This window comes from Adiantum capillus-veneris, chromosome 10 (genome assembly GCF_014529385.1).
Source record: "Adiantum capillus-veneris isolate H3 chromosome 10, ASM1452938v2, whole genome shotgun sequence".
Lineage (NCBI taxonomy): Eukaryota > Viridiplantae > Streptophyta > Polypodiopsida > Polypodiales > Pteridaceae > Adiantum > Adiantum capillus-veneris.
The window spans coordinates 81643683-81666478 of NC_140940.1; the positions used below are offsets into that span (position 1 = coordinate 81643683).

Genomic DNA, 22796 nt, shown 5'->3' on the forward strand with positions numbered 1-22796 from the left:
CATAGAGATAGTTTATTGAGGAGATCTGGGGAGAGCCGACTTGTAGATCCCAGCCGAGGGCCCTAAACCCTAAGAAGCAGCAGCAGCAGAAGAAGTTTTACCAACTTATAGAACCTCGCCCAGAGGGGCAATTTTTAAAAATTGTTCCTACCAACTTATGGGACCGCCTCCGATGGGGCCCAAGTGACCTGAAGACATTAAATAAAGCAAGATCTACACACACACACACAAATTACCTTGCATAAAATTCAATGACGTGGCAGTTGTACGGACGTTCTGCATCTTGCGCTGACTGAACTTAACTTAAATAGAGATAGAGAGAGAAGAGGAGAGTCGACACGAAGCAGCACAGTTCCACTTCAAGATGCACTGGCCCTAACAACTGGCAGCTCTTTTAGTATCTCTTTATTGCCGATCACCAAGGTACAACTCCCAAGGGTCCAACTCTATGCGACTCTATGTCCAGATGCTTTGCCAGACAGTGGCCCCAAGGGTTCCTTTTAAGCTTACAAGGGATGCCCAAAAGCAGAGCCCCAAAAGCATCAAATCAAAAGCTCTTTCCCCAAAAGATCTAACTGGTGCCAAAAGCTGCCCCATGAATTGCTCTGCCACGTCAGCAGGTTTCCACGTTTTGCGGGCTGACTGCCACATCCTCAGTTTCACAATTTTCAGCCCTGCCTTACAGGTGCCATGTCAGCAGCAGATTCCCAGTTTGTTAATTGTTCTTAGAAGTTAGCCCTCCCCCCCCCCCCCCCACACCTTCAAATTGGTTCGAAGTTCCACAAGGTTAAGAGTTTTTGAAACCCTAACCCCTCTTGTCCTCAATGTATGCCACGTCACAAATTTGTGACAGAAGCCTCCAAGAAGAGCCTAAGCGGCTGGAGTTCTGTCCATTGCCAACAACTTATCGCAGGTAAACGCAGTATGAATGGCTTCAACCTTCCCTCACCACATGTTTCTCTGGCATTGCAAAGACATCATGCTTTGTAAGGCTCCTTTGTCACGGAAGCTTTATAAAGAGTGCACTTAGATGTCGCCTAAGAAGTAAGGTGGTGCAGCAGTATTACATTCAATTTATTCTAATTATTCGAACAAGTATGGCTCGTTTTTGGTAGACAAGTGATATACCACCTCAGCCCACTCCTTTAGCTCCTCCATAATGTCCTCGAACCCACACTGTTTTCTTCTTTTTCCATTCCTTTCAGTTGAAGTATAAATATAAAAGAACTGGTTGTATCTTCTCGGAAAGATTAAATAGAGACGGTGCATTAAAACCTAAGAAGCCATAGATGACACACGGTAGAGTACGCAGTCTCTGGAGTCAGATTGCAATCCACATGAAGATAAAGCATTGTGAGAAACTACAGCCATCACCTAACACCGCCCCTTCCTTTTCACCAACCCTACATGAGGAAGCACACAACCTCGCAAGTCCATACATTCCCAGTTTTAGATGCTCAGACCCTGCTTGCATCATTTCTTTTTAAGTCATTCAAGGTTATTGTTGACACCAGTCGTGAAGCCAAAACAGCTTCTTCAGGTTTGATCATTAAAGCTCTTGACGTCCTACTCGTACCCTCTCTTACATACCAGATTTTCATATTGGAAAGAAGATCATGGCGCATCGAATAGCAGTCCACAATTAAAATGTTTGTTGCATGGCAGTGAGCATCATCTACAATTGCAAGTCTGTCAGCCTTTGCAGGGCTGGCATTCTTCACACAACAAGGAGCTTGAGCCAGATGTGGAACTCAAAAATGACCCAGAGGACACATCACTCTACATCTTGATTTCATGACCATGCTGGATTTGCTACCCGGATCTATAATTAATAGGCCCCATCAAAGCTAATCCTTTTCAAAAGCTTGTATTATTTCACCATCCTATCTCCAACATAGCTGCAATTGGCTCCCATGGTTTTCAAAGCAGATTTTAAATGAAGAATATGAAAGGATTTTCTTCAACCACAAAAAAAAAAAAAAACACAAGTATAATTGTGCTAACTGGAATCAAACATAGAAATTTTCAGAACTACTCCATTATGCAATTAGCCTGAAAAGCTTTCTCCATGGCATACCTCAACCATCCCTGTCAATGTTGCTCGAGGACGGAGAGTCACATCAAAGACATTTACCACTGAGTAGGTTGTTTTTTCGAAAAGAGTGACAAGCCGCTCCTGCCATTGAGCAATTTAAAGCTAGGCATTCAGGAAATTTAAATAACCAACTACAGGTTCTTGGTTGAAAACATGCAAGGACTTACAATTGTTGGGGAAGCTTACCTCATTAGGTGGAAGTTCACCTCTAGTTGCCACAGTAGGAGTAACATCCTTTAAAGTTACTGTTGGATCACCGAGGGCAAGGGCTGAAAAGGACGAATATGAAGCTCTTGTAAGAAGCTTCGATGTGCCCCTGTTATAGTCTATTGGACATGATAATGCATTTAAATATTTGCAGTTTCCACATCAAAATCTGCAGCCGAATTGTTGTGGCAAGCTACATCTGTATGCTCTTTAAAGTTTTAAACAGTCCAATGCAACCGTATCTATGCTCTTTAAACAGTCCTATGCATCCTATCTACGCTCTTTAAACAGTCCTCTGCATCTTATGCTCTTTAACACTCTTAAAATACAAAGTACGGAACACATCAGAAAAATTTCGAGCACCAACCTGATGAATTTCCATCATGACCTGAAATTCCACAAACGCTACCCAGTCCTATAAAGATGAGCCTCCGCCTAGCGAATGAACTTTGCTCATGATTGATGTCTTTCTTACTGACCTGAAGAATTTCAAGGCTGTACCAATAGCCAGCACAAACTAATCAATCAACGGCTAGGGGACCTCATATAAACTTCCATTACTCCAAAACCTGTTAAAGACTACTACAAAAAGCAATGAGCTCCTAATACAATATTTCCATACTCGGTTCTTTCTTCAAGACTTAACTAACCTCCTACTATTCCTTGAGTAGATTTTTCATGGGTGTCAACTTAGGGGCTTTTTGAGTTTTAGTCTTTCCTTTATTATCAATGTTAGAAGAAGAGTTGTATGCTCTAGCTGTAGTGAAAGATTGAGAAGAAGAGTTATTGTGGTTCTTACCATTCTGTTGATTCTCTTGGTTCTATGGGATACTCGACTTGTTCTCCTTAGGCTAACCTCTGTTGTGCTTCATTTTTTGCTCGAGAGCAATCCTCACAGCATCATTATAGTCACTGGGACGAGAGACCCTCACATCATAGTACATACTTGATGTACTCGCCTAGGCCAAAGAGGAACGCCTCCTTATGCTTCTCGTTCAACTTATGCAGTTGGACACCAATTTGCAAAACACGGTTAGAAAAAGACATTGCAAGAGTCCCATTTCGCTTGAGATCTCGCCTTTCCAGTTTCAATCGATCAAGTTACTATGGTGACATAAAGTGCTCCTTGAGCTTGAATTGGAAGTCAACCCAATTGTAAGACAAGGGCTCACCATCCACAGCATGCTCGCAATGCACAACCATCTGTGCATCTTGTCAGGCTTGATACCAATTAATGGCATCACCCGAAGAATACATGGCTGCTGCCAAAACTATACTTGTCATGCACATGGCTCAATGTGCCACGTGGACATGTTTCAGGGATTTACAGAGCTAATTTTGCACATAGGAGTGTCTAGAATCCTGCGAGGTTTAGTACAGGCAATTTTGTGAGCCTGTTCGTAGGACCTGCGAGCAGCTTAGGTTTTCCAATTGTGGAACCCTCTTACATAAATGGATTGTACAATCGTTTTGACAAATGTTGTTACACTATGATGGGCATCTGACATGACGTGCATGTACTTTTAGGTTAGAGGCATCCAATGAGCCATTCCCCCCGTCAATAGGGTTCCTAGATTGGCAAATGTGCCATAGTTTCACCCAAAAACTTAGCCTTGGTCAAACTTTTTTATAAATCATTGTATTATTTATTTTAGAAGAATTTGACAGAGATTTTTTCCTACCTAAGCCTTAAGACGTTCAAAAACCCAATTCCTCACCTATAAAGGGAGCAAGATAGCCAACATTTGCATCAGATTTGCTAGTGCTCCAGATCAGCCTTGGCATTTTCTACAAGACCAGCCCTAGCGTTTTTGCTCCAGATCAGTCCTAGTGCTTGCAAGTTTCAGCAAACCAGCCAACGTTTTCAGATTTCAGCCCCTTTCCCTCACCGGAAACCGCTTGGATCTGTCCTTGCTAGCCCCTCACGGATGCGGTCCGGTACCTCGGTAGCCCATTGAGCCTCTCCTCGCTATTCCCTCGCCATCATCGAGTGCTCCATTGCTGTCCATCATTGACATCATCCAGATCTGCGTTTTCAGCCCTTCATTCCTCTCACATCGGGAGCGTAAATAAAATCTACCCCTTGGTGGCCATCGAGAGAATCACGTAAAATGCTTCACAACTTTAAAATTAGAGAGAATCACTTAAAATCTACCCCTTGGTGGCACTCTACGTCCAGATGCTCCCAAGAGTGAGGCCCTTTGGGTCTATTTATCTTTACAAGGGATGCCCCAAAAGCTTCTAACCAGCATTTGCATCAGATTTGCTAGTGCTCCAGATCAGCCTTGGCATTTTCTACAAGACCAGCCCTAGCGTTTTTGCTCCAGATCAGCCCTAGCGCTTGCAAGTTTCAGCAAATCAGCCAACGTTTTCAGATTTCAGCCCCTTTCCCTCACCGGAAACCGCTTGGATCTGTCCTTGCTAGCCCCTCACGGATGCGGTCCGGTACCTCGGTAGCCCATTGAGCCTCTCCTCGCTATTCCCTCGCCATCATATAGTGCTCCATTGCTGTCCATCATTGACATCATCGAGATCTGCGTTTTCAGCCCTTCATTCCTCTCACATCGGGAGCGTAAATAAAATCTACCCCTTGGTGGCCATCGAGAGAATCACTTAAAATGCTTCACAACTTTAAAATTAGAGTCGACACGGCCCGGCATAGTTTTGTGCCCAGAGGTATTGGCCACAAAACCTAACGTCCCTTTCGGTATTTATTTATTATATTAATGATTGAGCAAAGTACAACACCCGAGGGGTCCTCTGCTCTCAGACTCTACGTCCAGATGCTCCCAAGAGTGAGGCCCTTTGGGTCTATTTATCTTTACAAGGGATGCCCCAAAAGCTTCTAACTCAAGCAAAATAATCCCAAAAGCAACCGGTCAAAAATCTGCCCCAAAAAAGCAAGCAACACAATTTGCGGAATTCCATGCAGCAACCACGTCAACATGTCAGCTCGATATGCGAAAATCTGAAATTCGGGCCTATCTATCCGTGCAGTTTTCTACCACATCATCATGCTCTGTCCGCAGGTGGTGACATACCCTCCTCTTGAAAGAATTGTAATCGCCCTCAATTACGCCTGCAAAATCAGACATAAGCCATAAACCAGTTCAGTAGACACTCACTAAGTACCGACGCACTAGACGACGCAAATCCAGCACTTGTACAAAGACGACAATCACATCACATTCAAATCATATCACATAGAGTCTAGGACCACTTGACAATGTATTTAGCAATCGCATCTAGATCCGCACCCGACCTCACTGATGTCGGATTTAATAATCCCATATTGCGATCATGTCTATAGATTTTGTTTTGATCTAGAACCATGATTCGTGGCAACATATTTGTTAATCGTATCTAGATCCATCCCGGATTTCATTGATGTCGAATTAACTAATCCCATATTGCGATCATATCCATAGATTTCTCGAGACCGCAATGCTGCAATCATTTGGTCAATCATTCCATCTACACGTCATGTGCGAGTAATCATTTCCGGGGATCCCAATCGATCAATCACACACTGAGTTCATAATGAACAGAGTGGTTCAATCATTCTATTCTAAATGTGTGGCCATCTCATCCCACAAGAACTCTTGATGTGATCAGGTCAGTTCCATTGAATCATTCATGATTCTTTTCGTTATCAGGTTTCTTCGGGGACTGTCATTGCTCCAAAATCATCTCATTCTCGATTTTCACCTGTTATCTGCACACAAATAGCAAGTTCTTCCAGAGAACATTAATTTCATACATAAATCAGATTCATCGTAAGAAATTCCTATTTCAAAGTTCTTCATTCACACACTTAGTTCATATTGAACACAGTGTTTCAATCATCTAGTCATCTCATCTGTCTAGAAGTGCACCTAGATCCTTGTGTAGCCATCACATCCCACACGAACTCTTGATGCGCTTACGACGGTATCTAGTCATCCCATTCATATGGGAATCTTTATGCACTAGAATCATCATATTCATTCAAAGTTCATAATTCTTATCTAGAAATGTGATCGGGTTCATTCCAAAGCGACTCGTCGCTCCCAATTCGCCATCATCTTTCACCTGCAAAACAGGCAAAATTTTAAGCAAATGGTTCACCTCGTTGCAAAAGAGTCGAGGTCCAATTCCATGTTTCCAAATGGTTTCATATGCATGTTCCTCACTCCTACTAGTTATCTGTACACAGACAACAAGATATCAATACCCCTTTCAGTTTCCTTTCCAAAATCTGTTCTGAAGAGACTATCTCCTCGCCTTGTAATATCTCCTCTGAAAGGTGTTATCTCTGCTAGATTCTCCACGAGAACCCATGTGTAATTTGAGATTCTTTATGGCTTATGTCCTATAAGACAAAGCAGGAGCACGCCCGATGCGCGATGAAGTAAGGGTGGCAGTGGCTAATAAGTCCAGGGTCGACACGAAGATTCTTTGATAACAACTTCCAAGGTGCCCAAGTGCCCTGTCTGCTCTTTGATAGGACCGGTATGCTTTGAGAAAAGCACACGCTTAAAGCTCTCATACCACTGTAGACTTAGGCACCCCAAGTCGGGACTCGGGCACGAGACACGAGAGAATCACTTGAAATACTTCACAACTTTAAAATTAGAGTCGACACGGCCTAGCGTAGTTCCGTGCCCAAAGGTATTGGCCCCAAAACCTGGCACCCCTTTCGGAATTTCTTTATTATAATAATGCTTGAGCAAAGTACAACACCAGAGGGGTCCTTTGCTCTCAGACTCCGCGTCGAGATGCTCTCAAGAGTGAGGCCCTTTGGGTCTATTTATTCTTACAAGGGATGCCCCAAAAGGAGAGCCCCAAAAGCTTCTAACTCAAAAGCAAAATAGTCCCAAAAGCAACTAGTCAAAAATCTGCCCAAAAAAAGCAAGTAGCACAATTTGCGAAATTCCATACAACAACCACGTCAGCATGTCAGTGTGATGCGAAAATCCGTACTGCTGCCACGTGGCATCTGGCAACGTGAAATTTGGGCCTACCTGTCTGTACAGTTTTTTGCCATGTCATCCTACTTTGCTCTATCTGCGGGTGGTCATGCCACGTCAACACTTTTGGACCAGGTTGCTATGGCTGTGTTTTCTTTGAGGAGGTGGATTGGAAAATTTATTGTGCCTTTTGCAAAAGTGTTGTGCCTTTTGCAAGCGCACATCTTTCTTGGAATTGTCGACAGAACCTTCTAGAAGAAGTAGACGTTCAATAATTTTTTCTTTTTCCTCCAAGGATGAAAGTTTCAATTCCAGCTTCAGTAGTCTCTTGTTCATCCGGTATGCAGCAAATTAGGTGCATGTTCCAATGCATGTGTTGGAGTTGTCTTTGCTAGAAAAAGGAGGATTCTTATATCTCCAGAACCACTTCTTGTATCATCATCAGACTTCAAATGATAAGGGTTAGATGTGGTGCTAGATGCTTAGCCGACAACAATTCGAGGAGGTTTTGTTGGAGAGAACTAATCGTATCTCCATGTTCTCTCTTCACCGATGGTAGTGTGGCCCTATAGATTTGGGCATTCCTTTTTCGTGCCAGTTGTGGGACAACTTTTGCGCTCTCTTATGGGCAGTATTCTTGATGTTCAACAACAAATTTGTCGAAATCCTATGGATGATTGAGTTTCCATGCACTGTCGGCAATTGACAGGGACGTCTAGTTCCTAGTTCCGCAATCAGCAACATTTGGATGCTCTTCCCGTACATCCCATTGGCAGTTGATAGGGACGTCTAGTGCAGTCAGCAACATTTGGATGCTCTTCCTGTACATCCCCTTGGACAGCTCCAACCTTTGGGGCGGCTGATTTCGATCTTCATAAGCATGTTGCAATCCCCCTAGGCCGTTCTTTTACTCTTCCCTTCAGTATTACTGTTATATTGTGTATTTGTTATTGACAACATAGTTGTGTGGGTACATTCTTTTCAGCACAAGTAGAAAGGACTATTTTGATGAACATTCTAAGGAAGCAACTTACAACACTGAGAGTATACGTGCTCCAAATCTATATAGATATACCTAGATGAATCCAGGGTAAGCCCAGATTCACCCTTAAAGGGAAGTGCAAGGTATAGACCCATGGTAGTCACCCACAAGACAATATAACCATCAGCTCCATCATGCATAGTATTGACTAAATACCACGACATCCCCACTAACGTCGTCAGTGCCCAATAGTGGGTGTAGAACTAGGTACTAACATATGCTCCCAAACACAACACACACCACACGCACACACACACATGAGCATACATCAACACAAAGTTCAGCATACTGAGTTTCTGTCATGACTCCGGAGATCAAGGGCAAACTCAGCCATAATGAAGCCTAGCACTAAAAGAAGCATTAAATCGAAAAAATTAGCACAAAAATGAGGTAGTTGATAGGGCATACGCACCACAAAAGATAGAAAGAATTAGCACAATATCAACTGGTCGTAACTCGGACGAAAACTTCACAATGTGAAGTCTGCATGTCTGCTATACGACTAAAAAATATACCTAGATGAATCCAGGGTAAGCCCAGATTCACCCTTCAAGGGAAGTGCAAGGTATAGACCCATGGTAGTCACCCACAAGACAATATAAACATCGGCTCCATCATGCATAGTATTGACTAAATACCACGACATCCCCACTAACGTCGTCAGTGCCCAATAGTGGGTGTAGAACTAGGTACTAACATATGCTCCCAAACACAACACACACCACACGCACACACACACATGAGCATACATCAACACAAAGTTCAGCGTACTGAGTTTCTGTCATGACTCCGGAGATCAAGGGCAAACTCAGCCATAATGAAGCCTAGCACTAAAAGAAGCATTAAATCGAAAAAATTAGCACAAAAATGAGGTAGTTGATAGGGCATACGCACCACAAAAGATAGAAAGAATTAGCACAATATCAACTGGTCGTAACTCGGACGAAAACTTCACAATGTGAAGTCTGCATGTCCGCTATACGACTAAAAAATATACCTAGATGAATCCAGGGTAAGCCCAGATTCACCCTTCAAGAAAGTGCAAGGTATAGACCCATGGTAGTCACCCACAAGACAATATAACCATCGGCTCCATCATGCATAGTATTGACTAAATACCACGACATCCCCACTAACGTCGTCAGTGCCCAATAGTGGGTGTAGAACTAGGTACTAACATATGCTCCCAAACACAACACACACCACACGCACACACACACATGAGCATACATCAACACAAAGTTCAGCGTACTGAGTTTCTGTCATGACTCCGGAGATCAAGGGCAAACTCAGCCATAATGAAGCCTAGCACTAAAAGAAGCATTAAATCGAAAAAATTAGCACAAAAATGAGGTAGTTGATAGGGCATACGCATCACAAAAGATAGAAAGAATTAGCACAATATCAACTGGTCGTAACTCGCACGAAAACTTCACAATGTGAAGTCAGCATGTCCGCTATACGACTAAAAAATATACCTAGATGAATCCAGGGTAAGCCCAGATTCACCCTTAAAGGGAAGTGCAAGGTATAGACCCATGGTAGTCACCCACTAGACAATATAACCATCGGCTCCATCATGCATAGTATTGACTAAATACCACGACATCCCCACTAACGTCGTCAGTGCCCAATAGTGGGTGTAGAACTAGGTACTAACATATGCTCCCAAACACAACACACACCACACGCACACACACACATGAGCATACATCAACACAATGTTCAGCGTACTGAGTTTCTGTCACGACTCCGGAGATCAAGGGCAAACTCAGCCATAATGAAGCCTAGCACTAAAAGAAGCATTAAATCGAAAAAATTAGCACAAAAATGAGGTAGTTGATAGGGCGTACGCACCACAAAAGATAGAAAGAATTAGCACAATATCAACTGGTCGTAACTCGCACGAAAACTTCACAATGTGAAGTCTGCATGTCCGCTATACGACTAAAAAATATACCTAGATGAATCCAGGGTAAGCCCAGATTCACCCTTAAAGGGAAGTGCAAGGTATAGACCCATGGTAGTCACCCACAAGACAATATAACCATCCGCTCCATCATGCATAGTATTGACTAAATACCACGACATCCCCACTAACGTCGTCAGTGCCCAATAGTGGGTGTAGAACTAGGTACTAACATATGCTCCCAAACACAACACACACCACACGCACACACACACATGAGCATACATCAACACAAAGTTCAGCGTACTGAGTTTCTGTCATGACTCCGGAGATCAAGGGCAAACTCAGCCATAATGAAGCCTAGCACTAAAAGAAGCATTAAATCGAAAAAATTAGCACAAAAATGAGGTAGTTGATAGGGCATACGCACCACAAAAGATAGAAAGAATTAGCACAATATCAACTGGTCGTAACTCGCACGAAAACTTCACAATGTGAAGTCTGCATGTCCGCTATACGACTAAAAAATATACCTAGATGAATCGAGGGTAAGCCCAGATTCACCCTTAAAGGGAAGTGCAAGGTATAGACCCATGGTAGTCACCCACAAGACAATATAACCATCAGCTCCATCATGCATAGTATTGACTAAATACCACGACATCCCCACTAACGTCGTCAGTGCCCAAGAGTGGGTGTAGAACTAGGTACTAACATATGCTCCCAAACACAACACACACCACACGCACACACACACATGAGCATACATCAACACAAAGTTCAGCGTACTGAGTTTCTGTCATGACTCCGGAGATCAAGGGCAAACTCAGCCATAATGAAGCCTAGCACTAAAAGAAGCATTAAATCGAAAAAATTAGCACAAAAATGAGGTAGTTGATAGGGCATACGCACCACAAAAGATAGAAAGAATTAGCACAATATCAACTGGTCGTAACTCGCACGAAAACTTCACAATGTGAAGTCTGCATGTCCGCTATACGACTAAAAAATATACCTAGATGAATCCAGGGTAAGCCCAGATTCACCCTTCAAGGGAAGTGCAAGGTATAGACCCATGGTAGTCACCCACAAGACAATATAACCATCCGCTCCATCATGCATAGTATTGACTAAATACCACGACATCCCCACTAACGTCGTCAGTGCCCAATAGTGGGTGTAGAACTAGGTACTAACATATGCTCCCAAACACAACACACACCACACGCACACACACACATGAGCATACATCAACACAAAGTTCAGCGTACTGAGTTTCTGTCATGACTCCGGAGATCAAGGGCAAACTCAGCCATAATGAAGCCTAGCACTAAAAGAAGCATTAAATCGAAAAAATTAGCACAAAAATGAGGTAGTTGATAGGGCATAGGCACCACAAAAGATAGAAAGAATTAGCACAATATCAACTGGTCGTAACTCGCACGAAAACTTCACAATGTGAAGTCTGCATGTCCGCTATACGACTAAAAAATATACCTAGATGAATCCAGGGTAAGCCCAGATTCACCCTTCAAGGGAAGTGCAAGGTATAGACCCATGGTAGTCACCCACAAGACAATATAACCATCCGCTCCATCATGCATAGTATTGACTAAATACCACGACATCCCCACTAACGTCGTCAGTGCCCAATAGTGGGTGTAGAACTAGGTACTAACATATGCTCCCAAACACAACACACACCACACGCACACACACACATGAGCATACATCAACACAAAGTTCAGCGTACTGAGTTTCTGTCATGACTCCGGAGATCAAGGGCAAACTCAGCCATAATGAAGCCTAGCACTAAAAGAAGCATTAAATCGAAAAAATTAGCACAAAAATGAGGTAGTTGATAGGGCATAGGCACTACAAAAGATAGAAAGAATTAGCACAATATCAACTGGTCGTAACTCGCACGAAAACTTCACAATGTGAAGTCTGCATGTCCGCTATACGACTAAAAAATATACCTAGATGAATCGAGGGTAAGCCCAGATTCACCCTTAAAGGGAAGTGCAAGGTATAGACCCATGGTAGTCACCCACAAGACAATATAACCATCGGCTCCATCATGCATAGTATTGACTAAATACCACGACATCCCCACTAACGTCGTCAGTGCCCAATAGTGGGTGTAGAACTAGGTACTAACATATGCTCCCAAACACAACACACACCACACGCACACACACACATGAGCATACATCAACACAAAGTTCAGCGTACTGAGTTTCTGTCATGACTCCGGAGATCAAGGGCAAACTCAGCCATAATGAAGCCTAGCACTAAAAGAAGCATTAAATCGAAAAAATTAGCACAAAAATGAGGTAGTTGATAGGGCATACGCACCACAAAAGATAGAAAGAATTAGCACAATATCAACTGGTCGTAACTCGGACGAAAACTTCACAATGTGAAGTCTGCATGTCCGCTATACGACTAAAAAATATACCTAGATGAATCCAGGGTAAGCCCAGATTCACCCTTCAAGGGAAGTGCAAGGTATAGACCCATGGTAGTCACCCACAAGACAATATAACCATCCGCTCCATCATGCATAGTATTGACTAAATACCACGACATCCCCACTAACGTCGTCAGTGCCCAATAGTGGGTGTAGAACTAGGTACTAACATATGCTCCCAAACACAACACACACCACACGCACACACACACATGAGCATACATCAACACAAAGTTCAGCGTACTGAGTTTCTGTCATGACTCCGGAGATCAAGGGCAAACTCAGCCATAATGAAGCCTAGCACTAAAAGAAGCATTAAATCGAAAAAATTAGCACAAAAATGAGGTAGTTGATAGGGCATACGCACCACAAAAGATAGAAAGAATTAGCACAATATCAACTGGTCGTAACTCGCACGAAAACTTCACAATGTGAAGTCTGCATGTCCGCTATACGACTAAAAAATATACCTAGATGAATCCAGGGTAAGCCCAGATTCACCCTTCAAGGGAAGTGCAAGGTATAGACCCATGGTAGTCACCCACAAGACAATATAACCATCCGCTCCATCATGCATAGTATTGACTAAATACCACGACATCCCCACTAACGTCGTCAGTGCCCAATAGTGGGTGTAGAACTAGGTACTAACATATGCTCCCAAACACAACACACACCACACGCACACACACACATGAGCATACATCAACACAAAGTTCAGCGTACTGAGTTTCTGTCATGACTCCGGAGATCAAGGGCAAACTCAGCCATAATGAAGCCTAGCACTAAAAGAAGCATTAAATCGAAAAAATTAGCACAAAAATGAGGTAGTTGATAGGGCATACGCACCACAAAAGATAGAAAGAATTAGCACAATATCAACTGGTCGTAACTCGGACGAAAACTTCACAATGTGAAGTCTGCATGTCCGCTATACGACTAAAAAATATACCTAGATGAATCCAGGGTAAGCCCAGATTCACCCTTCAAGGGAAGTGCAAGGTATAGACCCATGGTAGTCACCCACAAGACAATATAACCATCCGCTCCATCATGCATAGTATTGACTAAATACCACGACATCCCCACTAACGTCGTCAGTGCCCAATAGTGGGTGTAGAACTAGGTACTAACATATGCTCCCAAACACAACACACACCACACGCACACACACACATGAGCATACATCAACACAAAGTTCAGCGTACTGAGTTTCTGTCACGACTCCGGAGATCAAGGGCAAACTCAGCCATAATGAAGCCTAGCACTAAAAGAAGCATTAAATCGAAAAAATTAGCACAAAAATGAGGTAGTTGATAGGGCATACGCACCACAAAAGATAGAAAGAATTAGCACAATATCAACTGGTCGTAACTCGCACGAAAACTTCACAATGTGAAGTCTGCATGTCCGCTATACGACTAAAAAATATACCTAGATGAATCCAGGGTAAGCCCAGATTCACCCTTCAAGGGAAGTGCAAGGTATAGACCCATGGTAGTCACCCAGAAGACAATATAACCATCGGCTCCATCATGCATAGTATTGACTAAATACCACGACATCCCCACTAACGTCGTCAGTGCCCAATAGTGGGTGTAGAACTAGGTACTAACATATGCTCCCAAACACAACACACACCACACGCGCACACACACATGAGCATACATCAACACAAAGTTCAACGTACTGAGTTTCTGTCATGACTCCGGAGATCAAGGGCAAACTCAGCCATAATGAAGCCTAGCACTAAAAGAAGCATTAAATCGAAAAAATTAGCACAAAAATGAGGTAGTTGATAGGGCATACGCACCACAAAAGATAGAAAGAATGAGCACAATATCAACTGGTCGTAACTCGGACGAAAACTTCACAATGTGAAGTCTGCATGTCCGCTATACGACTAAAAAATATACCTAGATGAATCCAGGGTAAGCCCAGATTCACCCTTAAAGGGAAGTGCAAGGTCTAGACCCATGGTAGTCACCCACAAGACAATATAACCATCGGCTCCATCATGCATAGGATTGACTAAATACCACGACATCCCGACTAACGTCGTCAGTGCCCAATAGTGGGTGTAGAACTAGGTACTAACATATGCTCCCAAACACAACACACAACACACGCACACACACACATGAGCATACATCAACACAAAGTTCAACGTACTGCGTTTCTGTCATGACTCCGGAGATCAAGGGCAAACTCAGCCATAATGAAGCCTAGCACTAAAAGAATCATTAAATCGAAAAAATTAGCACAAAAATGAGGTAGTTGATAGGGCATACGCACCACAAAAGATAGAAATAATTAGCACAATATCAACTGGTCGTAACTCGCACGAAAACTTCACAATGTGAAGTCTGCATGTCCGCTATACGACTAAAAAATATACCTAGATGAATCCAGGGTAAGCCCAGATTCACCCTTAAAGGGAAGTGCAAGGTATAGACCCATGGTAGTCACCCACAAGACAATATAACCATCGGCTCCATCATGCATAGTATTGACTAAATACCACGACATCCCCACTAACGTCGTCAGTGCCCAATAGTGGGTGTAGAACTAGGTACTAACATATGCTCCCAAACACAATACACACCACACGCACACACACACATGAGCATACATCAACACAAAGTTCAGCGTACTGAGTTTCTGTCATGACTCCGGAGATCAAGGGCAAACTCAGCCATAATGAAGCCTAGCACTAAAAGAAGCATTAAATCGAAAAAATTAGCACAAAAATGAGGTAGTTGATAGGGCATACGCACCACAAAAGATAGAAAGAATGAGCACAATATCAACTGGTCGTAACTCGGACGAAAACTTCACAATGTGAAGTCTGCATGTCCGCTATACGACTAAAAAATATACCTAGATGAATCCAGGGTAAGCCCAGATTCACCCTTAAAGGGAAGTGCAAGGTATATACCCATGGTAGTCACCCACAAGACAATATAACCATCAGCTCCATCATGCATAGTATTGACTAAATACCACGACATCCCCACTAACGTCGTCAGTGCCCAATAGTGGGTGTAGAACTAGGTACTAACATATGCTCCCAAACACAACACACACCACACGCACACACACACACACACATGAGCATACATCAACACAAAGTTCAACGTACTGAGTTTCTGTCATGACTCCGGAGATCAAGGGCAAACTCAGCCATAATGAAGCCTAGCACTAAAAGAAGCGTTAAATCGAAATCTATATAGAGTTTGACATATTGTATTGGATTGTACCTACACGTTCCCAATGCATCCAAGCAATAGTTCCTAAGTTTTTTCCTCTAGATTGATCCCTGGAGACTATATCATCCAAGACACACCTATTTCTCTTATCCTTAGATTGGCATGTAGCTCTTTTATAGGTGGATAGTGGTCCTTCTTGGACTAGGAACCAGTTACAGTTAGCCATTGCATTCTCGAAGTGGGGAGATGTTCGTCTCGATTCTCCTAGGTTGGATGTATGTCCCCGATTCACTTTGAGAGTGGGGTGATACTCTCTCGGAATGTGTTCCAGACAGATGAAGATCATTAGCACTTTTCACTCTCAGTCTCAACGTAGTTCCTTCAGATAGATTTCGCAATTTATCATGATGTATGGTGGTTGGTTCTCTTCCATGTACTTGCATTCCCCCCATGAGTCTTGGAGGTGCTGCACCCATGGTCGATTGTTGCAGTTGTGGGTCAAAAACGACTTCTAGGAGACAAATCGGCCAGTTATCTGATACCACTCCACTGCAACTCGCAAGCCAGGACACACCTAACACAGCAATAAAACAGTGTAACAATATCACAAGTTGACTGAAAACAGCAAATTTTAATTAAAAGAGGCGAGATATAGTGGAGTAGAGTTCCCCACTCACACATATTAGACCATCTAACAGACGCCCCTTGCGATACTTCTTTATTTATTATTCCAAATTATTGGTTACAATTGCTTGTGTGAGCCAACTCACATAATTTGAGAGCTAATGGCACCTTGGCCCCAAAAGTGACTCAATTTTAGAGTAATTTTTGCAAGCCCATAATCCTAGTATGGATATAGCAGCTAATTTCTCCTAATGAAAATGATTATCATCATAATTGTGACTCTTAGAGTCGTAACAGTTTTCCAGAGCTAGTGTAGTTTTTTCATAATGTTTTCTTTTACATGCCTCAAGGCATGATAAGAAAAAGTACTTGATCAGTCCTGCGGATCAACTTTGGTCTCGAAATGACGTGCATAGAGCTCTCTCTCTCTCTCTCTCTCTCTCTCTCTCTCTCTCTCTCTCTCTCTCTCTCTCTCTCTCTCTCTCTCTCTGTGACAAATACAAATAGAGTGATCAAATGGAGCTTACCAAGGAGTAGAGTGGAGTGGAGCAGGAACCCGGGCGTTCAAAGCTGTCTTTGCTTCGCCAGCGCACGCTCGAGCAGATAACAAGATATGAGGTGATGTAGCAGTGGCCATCGCCAACTATTACATAGAAGTTTGAAGCTCCATTTAAAGACGCAGGGACATGCTAAGCATAAGATATTAAAGATTTTTTTTTGAGATGATGAATATAATTCACTCACATTGTGAGTTTTGCTATTAAAAAAAAAAAAAAGATATTAAAGAATTAAAGATGGCATGCTCAAAAATTAACAAGTGATTAAATCACGAGCCCTGCCCTTTGGAGATTGCAATGATAAGCAGGCTATCATAGGAGCTTTCATACTCATGGGGGACAACTAGGGTAAAGGGGCCAACTTAAGGCCGCCTATGCGGCATGGAAGATTGCGAAAAATTTGCTGCACCAAATGAATCATGCAATGGCACAGTAGAAGGCCCGTCCTCATCGCTACGCCCGTGCTCATCGCTACGACCAACAAAAAATCTCAATGTGAACAGCTCATCATCGACGTCGCACAACAGCAAAACATCTTCTATGTGTAACGAAAATGGCCGTGCAAAGCAAGTCGCTGCAGGGTGAGAAGCGAGCCAATGGCCCACACTTGATCTCGCGATCCCATGGAGGAGGTTTGACCTCACTTAGGCTAACCACAACAACACTGGCAGCTTGATGGCTCATGACTGGTTTGTTTTGGTCTTGCTCATTGGGGTAGTCGTGCCCCTCTTTCAAGGGGCGGCTTTTTAATGGCCCCTTTACCCTATTACAAGATGATAGGCTAGCACAAAAAAGCATGTTTGGTTATGATAAACTCATGTTTACCCTATTACAAGATGATAGGCTAGCACAAAAAAGCATGTTTGGTTATGTTTACCCTATTACAAGATGATAGGCTAGCACAAAAAAGCATGTTTGGTATTGATAAACTCATGCAAAACAAAATCTTGCACAATTTCTGAGCTCGATTGCACATCACTCCATGGTAGATCCCATGGACCCAGACGTATTTAGACGTATTTGTTTGTGTAGAAATAAAAACCAATATCATAGTCAAATTCCAAGGCCATCTCTTATGTTAAGAAGTAAAATGCATGCTCCGATAGCTCCCATAATGAGTTCATGATATATGTGTTCTACTTCAAAGACCCCATCATTTGCGCCCATGCAAGCCAATTTTGGTGACACGTGTAACATTTAATGTTTAACATTAGATTCCCCTTGCATGTCACTACCAACGCTCTAAAAATGCCCTTTTCCCAAAAACTTGGAAAGCATACATATAAGGAATATTGGAGGTAAATTGAATATATTTGAAGATATTTACGTTAATTTTTCTAAATTTTGGAGTTTTCTCACCTTGAAATTTAAAAATGTTAAATCTCAAAATTTCAAGGTGAGATTACACTCAACCTAGGTTTTTTTCGAGCATCGGGATTCTCTCCCAACAATAATCACATCGGGGATCTATCATCCCATTTTGCGTGTTGTCAGTCACTTGCATTTTGTATAAACCACCTCAACCATTGAGTTTACAATTAGAAAGAAATTAATGACATACTACATGAATATGAGAGAGAAAGAATTGAGAGAGAGAGAGAGAGAGAGAGAGAGAAAGCAACATCCTTGGCCCAAGTCGTTAAATGTATATAAATGACTTTTAACATATAGAAAGAGAGTGCCTCGAGAGTTCTTCCTATTTCAAGATTTAGGCAAGTCTCATTTTTTGAAAAGATGTTGGCATCTAGGCTGAGCGCTTCATGCCTAGGCAAACTCTATGCTTTACGTCACTCTAGCTTGAGTTGGACTCCACACCTAGGCCAACTGCTTTTGTGCGGTCTTTGCCACCTCCATGCTTGTCCTTCCCCTTGCCTTTGTATGCTCCTTGCTTGCTCTTCATGAAAAAGAGGAAGAGATATCGCAACTTGTAGATGTGTACATTGTTGCCCCCAAACATGTTGTTAGTCACCCTCATAGCCATTGAAGAACAAAGTGTAAGCTCGGCAGAAAGAACTAAAACACAAAAGATAAGGCTCATGGCAAGTCATACATTCTTGACATCAATCTAGTGTCTTGCTCATAGCCATGGGTGTGATGGTTGGTACAAATGGGCAATTTTTTATTTTGGATAGTAGACTAAAGCTATGGTCAAGTTGCACACCTTGCTTATGAAGGCCCACACACCAATAGCGTGTCGTCCAGGAGGGTGCGATGTGTGCACACAAATAGCAAGATGATTTGCTTCTAACCTTTGGATAGCGGCGTTGGAGGGATAACTGTCACCGAAAAGTGCACCCTCAGCAGGGCCCCATATACCTTCCTCAGTAGCACATCATGACCACAATCCATGGCAAGGTTGCAATTCGTGACCCCTCTTCTGTCCATCGACTTACTTCCGTATCGCCAGTTTGAGCTAACCGTGAGCAGTACACAACACCCGAAATTTCCATTGCCTCACACCAACTACCACGAGTGCAAGCACTCACTCCTCATCGTGTCCATGCCTCAAGAATGTAAGACAAGGGGGACTGGAGCATGCAATTCTCCACCTAGCCATGCCCTATAAAGGCCCTGCCTTGCTAATAATAGGGCCCCTTGACGGCATCGCTTCGTCCTGGCCCTTGGCCTGCCTGTTCTTACCCTAGGTCTGACATTACTCCCCCCTTGGAGAAGCGTTTTCGTCCTCGAATAACAAAAGTCGTTGTATCTTCATAAGAACACTAATGTTTTCCACATTGGCATCCTTCATGAATCCAACTATCTGTTTGATCAGAACACTGTTTAGTAGGAGGTTCAATGAAATCAAGAAGAACATCTTGATTTTCCACATTGTTGTCCCTTTGTAACCATCTTGTGTAACCGGCTCATATCCATCATAGCGTGTAGACTCCATTTAGAACTCACTTGAGTATAAACGAGTTATCACAACTAAGATGTACCCGAAAGAGTACCTCTTTTCACTTTCCATGAAAGTAACTGGCTAATGTAACTTATCGACAAAATATAAGTCCTTAACTTGTTATCAATTTTCATCAGTAAACAACCCCACCATAACTGGTATTCAAGGTTCAGAACCTGACTTAAACATGAAGGAATTAAATCGAGTCACAAACATGCTTTACCTTATGGTAAACAAACTCCAACTAGAGCGACACGTGCATTCAAATTGGATTTCTTGTTGTTGCTAACGTACGCTCTTCGCACATCCTTTATCACAAGATTACACTTGTAGTTTGCCTATCCTCTTTGGATAACTAACAGTACTGAGGTGTGTTTCTCCACAATTTATAGACAGTCGCCCAAAATGATTGGTAAATGGGGATCGCAATATCGTTTACCATTGTTGAGGAATCAATAATGTCATGAATAACCATCTTGGTTAAACTTTAAAGATCCATAAGCACCTAAACTGAGCCATGACCTCTATTGTTGATTGGTAGATCCAAAAGTAATCTAATAGAGATACTGCACATATAGTGTAAAATGCTTCATAAGCAACTAATCTGATGAATATGCATGCTGCTCCAAATCAGCCTTTGCTAAACACTAGGGCCCATAACACCTAGTTTGCATGCATTTAACACAAACTGATCCGAAGCTACATATTCATGGTCATGCTTGCCAATACTTATGTCTAATGTGACGCTCCTAGCATACATATTTCTATTGCAATCATTTCAAGCCTTGCTGAAATGTTTGAACTATAATAGAAAGTGAAACATAAGTCACTTCTAGGTAAAAACAATGAAACTTTTTAATTAACAACACATAGCTTTTGTTGGGATCGGAGAGCACACACACAGAGAGCCAACACGAAGAAGGAGATAGACACAGTGTGTGGCGGGGCGGTACTCACACTACAATGTGTAGTTATGAGTATAGTTATTATGAATGAATAAATGAATGGTTGTACATGGGCGGCTGAACAACGGGCAGCCGGGCACACGGGCCTTTAACCCAACAATCTCCCACTTAAAGGCAGTGTGCCTTTAAAGTGGCCAAAGTACAGCAAAAGAAGTCAAGCCATACCCATCAGCGATCTACAGTGTGCAAACCGCTGTGAGGCTAACGGCTTCGTGAGTAGATCAGCAGGGTTATCGTCAGTGTGTACCTTGACAAGCTCTATGCGCTTGTCCTCTAGCACCTCTCGTATGAAGTGATACCTCACCTCAATGTGCTTTGTCTTCGCATGGAAGACAGGATTCCGTGCCAACGCTATGGCACTCTAGCTATCACAATGTAGAATCGGAGCATCACCACCCATACCAAGATCTCCCACTAGACGTGAGAGCCATACGGCCTCCTTAGCAGCCTCAGTGGCAGCCATATATGCAGCCTCTGTAGTGCTCAAAGCAACGCATGGCTGTAAACGTGATGCCCACGAAACCGGTCCACCTGCAACTGTGAACACATAGCCGCTAGGAGACTTCCTCGAGTCCACTGACCCTGCATAGTCTGCATCTGTATATCCGCAAACATACATATCCTTCTCACCATAACATAGGGACAACTCTGAAGTCCCTCTCAAGTATCTGAGAATACCTCTCACTACATCCCAATGACGCTTGCCCGGGTTAGACACGTACCTGCTAACCACACCAACTGCATGAGCAAGATCTGGACGCGTAGCCACCATGGCATACATCAAGGAACCAACAGCTAACGCATAGGGAATCTGAGACATCTCTGTAGTCTCCAAATCTGTCTGAGGGCAGTCATCATGGCTGAGTTTTACATATGGAGGCAACGGGGTACTAATGGCCTTCCCCCCTTCCATATGAAAATGCTCAAGCACCCTATCAATGTACTCTTTCTGACTAAGAAAGAGCATCTTGCGAGAACGATCACGAGTGATCCGCATACCCAAAATATGACTGGCATCCCCAAGATCCTTCATGGAAAAGGTCTCATGTAGCCTATGTTTCAAGGCATCCACATCAGAAATACACTTCCCTGCGATCAGCATGTCGTGCATTGTATATACGCCCATCACTCTAGGGCTATCTATCTTTCCATTTGCACACTAAGTAACACACTCTCTATTGTGTGCCTTGAGCTTCCTTCGTCTTCTCCAAGCAGTGTGTGTTTCTCTGCAACCCTAATTCCAACAATTGGTATCAGAGCAGGTCACGTCCTCCCGGGCTTAGTCGCCAGCTGCTCCAGCACACGACTGCTCACTTTCTCCGATTTCAGTGAGCTTTGGCGAGCGTTCACAGGTCGACAAATATTTTGGGGTAGCTCGAAGAGCTTGGTCTGCTCAGAATTTTGATTTGGGCTCATTTCGGCCTCCGTTTCCACTACGGGCAGTACTGCACAGGCTATTTCGTCATTTTGTGCAGATTTTCTGTCAGTGCCGTTTTCTGCATAACAAGTGCCTTATAGTCTTCTACGGTTTGTGCTATATAGCACAAGTTGTTCCCGCTCCATTTCTCCTATTTTCGGGCAGTTTTCACATTAGGTGCAGCATTTACCATGGCTGACAAAAACAACACAGATGTGTTCAAGATGTTTGCTGCTGAGGACAGGTTGTGGATGGGGACAACTACCCTATGTGGGCTTATATGATGCAACATGTTCTTGTGTCAAAAGGTGTCTGGAACATTGTGCAGGGCATTGATGTACGTCCTGGTTCTGAAGATGTAGGCGATATTGAGGATGTTGCAGGTCTTGCTGCAAGGATTGCAGCTGTTAGAGTTGTTTTGCCTACGGCAGAACAAGCTCGTTGGGATGT

General features: G+C 43.0%; 1 protein-coding gene across 1 annotated transcript; it reads right to left on the reverse strand.

Annotated features, from left to right (window-relative positions):
* Nucleotides 1–1423: 1423 nt before the first annotated feature.
* Nucleotides 1424–17195, reverse strand: LOC147449142 (uncharacterized). The gene is made up of 5 exons (XM_086521706.1): nt 17036–17195; nt 2670–2797; nt 2282–2364; nt 2078–2176; nt 1424–1715 (listed from the first exon to the last, which is right to left on the reverse strand). The coding sequence occupies exons 1-5, from the start codon at nt 17143–17145 to the stop codon at nt 1458–1460; spliced, it is 678 nt and encodes a 225-aa protein (XP_086377832.1). The 5' UTR covers nt 17146–17195; the 3' UTR covers nt 1424–1457.
* Nucleotides 17196–22796: the final 5601 nt, after the last annotated feature.